This window comes from Atta colombica, unplaced genomic scaffold (genome assembly GCF_001594045.1).
Source record: "Atta colombica isolate Treedump-2 unplaced genomic scaffold, Acol1.0 scaffold297, whole genome shotgun sequence".
NCBI lineage: Eukaryota > Metazoa > Arthropoda > Insecta > Hymenoptera > Formicidae > Atta > Atta colombica.
In genome coordinates, this window is record NW_017259400.1 from 1 (window position 1) to 3,522 (window position 3,522).

General features: G+C 27.1%; 1 protein-coding gene across 1 annotated transcript; it reads right to left on the reverse strand.

The window, feature by feature from the left end:
- Positions 1-1,847: 1,847 nt before the first annotated feature.
- On the reverse strand, positions 1,848-3,267 carry LOC108690160 (cholesterol 7-desaturase-like; the record flags this gene model as incomplete). The annotated part of the gene is made up of 3 exons (XM_018197321.1): positions 3,093-3,267; positions 2,852-3,018; positions 1,848-2,014 (listed from the first exon to the last, which is right to left on the reverse strand). Coding segments are annotated over exons 1-3 (427 nt in total), but the record flags the coding sequence as incomplete, so codon positions are not given.
- Between the last annotated feature and the right edge of the window lie 255 nt (positions 3,268-3,522).

Here is a 3,522-nt window from a genome sequence, read left to right on the forward strand (position 1 = left end):
CAGGATAAATGCATTGAGAAATAATTTTTAATATACATTTTTGTACATATATGTATACATATTTCTAGTGTAAAATCAAGAATTGTGAATATAACTTAAGCTCTAAATGAAACACTTAATATTTGGACACAAATGCTTGCGTTGTATGATAAAATGCACAAATAGGTATGCAGAAATATGATTCCATAAAAAACAATCAATCCGAACATTTTGATTACACATGTTGATAGCAAAAAATAGATAAATATGTCTAAGAATATAAGTACTAATTTAAATGACTGAAAGACAAATAAATAAAACATTTAATAATTTAATAAAATAACAAATATGATACATTAATGTATGATACGTTTCAATATATTAATTCTTCATCATTTATAATTAAACATATATAAATGAGGCATTTCATGTCAAATCGAATTCTTTGAAATATCGTCATTTTTAATTTTTTTTTTTAATTTATTGATATTTGCTAACATTTTACAGATATAAATATTAAACAAATGTCTCATATTTTTATTTGTAAAATATCTAAAAGAATATTTGACAGTTATTAACAGTGGAATACCTCAAAAAAAACTTACAACAATTTTTACATATTAAAACTTATATTGAAGTAATTATGGGAGGTCAGGTCATACCCAGACAATTGTCTACATCGTCATATAATAATGATCGAAGATGAAGCACATAATGTCCAATAGTCGAGATAAAAAATCACTTAGAAAAGTTTTTCGCTGAAAAATCTGAGAGATTCTGAAAGGACGGAATTTTCAAGTTGCCTAAAAGACGGAGAAAGGTTGTAAAACAGAATGGCACCTATATAATTTAATAAATGTATACTAAAATTTAAACCTTCTGTGTTTCAATTTTCCTTCAAAATCGACACGAACTTTCCAGACAACCCAATATTTTAAATATTAAAAAACTAGTTTCGACCATTATAAGCTTAAATATTCTTATTGAATAAAATAATTTTATCTATATATGGTTAACATATATGGTAAATTTCTATACCAAGCCTTGCAGAAATAACATTTTAATATTTTGCGGCGAAAATCTACAGATTTAAAAAAATAAGTAAATATGTAATGTAGAAATATTATAAAAATTTTATTTAAAAAAGTGGGGAGAGCCCGTTACCTAGCCCGTTACCGTATCGTTTCTGAATTAGAATAGTTTTAATTTGTAATTTGATAAAATTCTCCTTCTCGCATATCGAGACAGAGACATAATTTGCCATTTCAACTGTCTTCAGTACGGACTAGTGTTCGTGTATACAGATTCGATACATTTATGCGTGTGTGTACGATCGCCTCAAAAGTTTCTTTCTTCAGAGAATACGCGCAAAGAGTGCATATTAATAGGTTGTACATGATTAACTTTCTAACGCGAATGTATAGCCGGAGAAATATTTTAATATATAAAGGTATTGCTATAAATTTTTTTTATTATTTGTTTATTTATAAACTAGACTCTTGAATCGAAAATTGTATTGTATTAAACATTAATGTATTATAAATATTTGCTATTTTATTTAAATTTTATTAAATTTATTTTATTAAATTATTAAATGTTTTACTTATTTGATTATCTCTTGATTGTTTAAATATATTTTATGCATCGCAAATTAACGAGCGTTATTTGATTGATTTATTAGCTGAAAATAAATTTTCACGGCTTGCTCAAACTGACTGTTTCAGCGAAGAAAGAATTACGTCAAAATTAACGAATATTAAGTATTCACTTTGATCACGTGATTCTTTTTATTGCTGAAACAACCGATTAGAGCAGCTCGTAAAAATTGCCTTAAGACTCAATTAAGATTATGTAAAACTTATTAATACCTTTTGTGGTATAAGGTATGTTCTCACAGTAGCCATCCTCTCCACGAAACTTCCAGCTATGAAAGGGACACTCCAGACAATCTCCTTTGACACGACCATTTTCGGCCATATTTGCCCCTAAATGAGGGCAATATGCGTCTAAAATGTTGATAATGCCTCTTTCGGTTCTTGAAGAAATTAATAAAAACGTTACATAAATACTCAGCAAAGAGATGAATTGAAATGGATTAAAATGGATTCAGATTTTCAGAAATATGAATTCATGAATGTTAAAATGAATCCTTTTCAATCCTGAATGCATTTTTATTCGTTTTTAGGAATGGCATGGAGTATATTTTTATGCTTTTCAATCTAAAAATAATATCGGCCATTTCTATGCATCGTGAATATTACTAAATTCAAAATTCTAAATAGAAAATGCAATTTTTTAACCTAATTGAATAAAAAAAGTTTTTCTTTTAAAATGAGTGCCATGAATACTATTTAATTCAAAATTGTGAATAGAAAATTGTTTCATTAAAAAATGCATCATGAATGCTATTTTATTCGGAATTATGAATAAGAAATTTTTTATTTTAATTCAACTGACAATAAGTTAAAAAAAGTTGTACCGTAAAAGTATATCATGAATTTTCATTTAATAGTTAGTTCATTTAATAGTTTAAAAGAAACATAAAAAGAACATGTAAATATGTATAATAAATGTTACATATATAAATTCTTTACTTTTAATTAATCGCTTTTACATATATTTTATATTAAAATTCGTTTCCTTCGTTATACAGCTAGCATATTTTTTTTGTATAAAAGTTTTAAAATAATAACTATAGAATGTCATGTAATTACTATTTTAATTGTAATTATATAAACTTTTACATGTATAAAAGTTTTTTATATGGAATTCAATCCATTTTTATGGATTTAATACGGATTCGGATGGATTGAAAATTTCCAATTAAAATATATCGAAAATTATTCAAAAAAAATTTTGCATCTTAACGTACCTGAACACTGCAAAATTTTCGCTGAGAGCAGACACGTGTTTCACTTGACCTTTTTTTATCTGTGAACTTTCGAGCAGAGCGAACCATCCGTTCGGATAAACCGGCGGTAATTCTTTGCCTATCTTTCGATTTTTATTATAAAAGCTGCGGGTCTCAGTTCTTAAATCCTTCAAAAAGTATTAAATTATAATCTTAGTACACTTTGTAGCAAAAACACAGAAAATGAAATTCAACAACTCACTTTCACATTATTGAATTTAAAGAAATATCCAAAATAAATGAGGAAGATCAGTAGGGTGGTTGCAATTCCGACGCACCAATCCAACATTGTCATCAATGTCCGATTCTCTTGATTTTTTCAACTTTTTTAATTTGTCGTATGTGTCTCGTAAGTTCTCGCTCCGTTCAATTGCACAGATAGGAATGCGAGTTATATGAAGGAAGGGGAATACTATTTATATGAAGATCGGGTTCTACAGAAGAGATAAACTACAAGTTTATCTCATACGCAAAAACACAACGGCGAGAAATGACGATCTTATTATTAAACTGGATGTTTATGCAAAATACTTAATTGAATATTAATTATTGGAAAGCAGTCGATCGTTGTTCGTTAAAGAGTTATTAAAAAGATTGAGATTGCCATCTATAAATATGCAAATTTATACAAA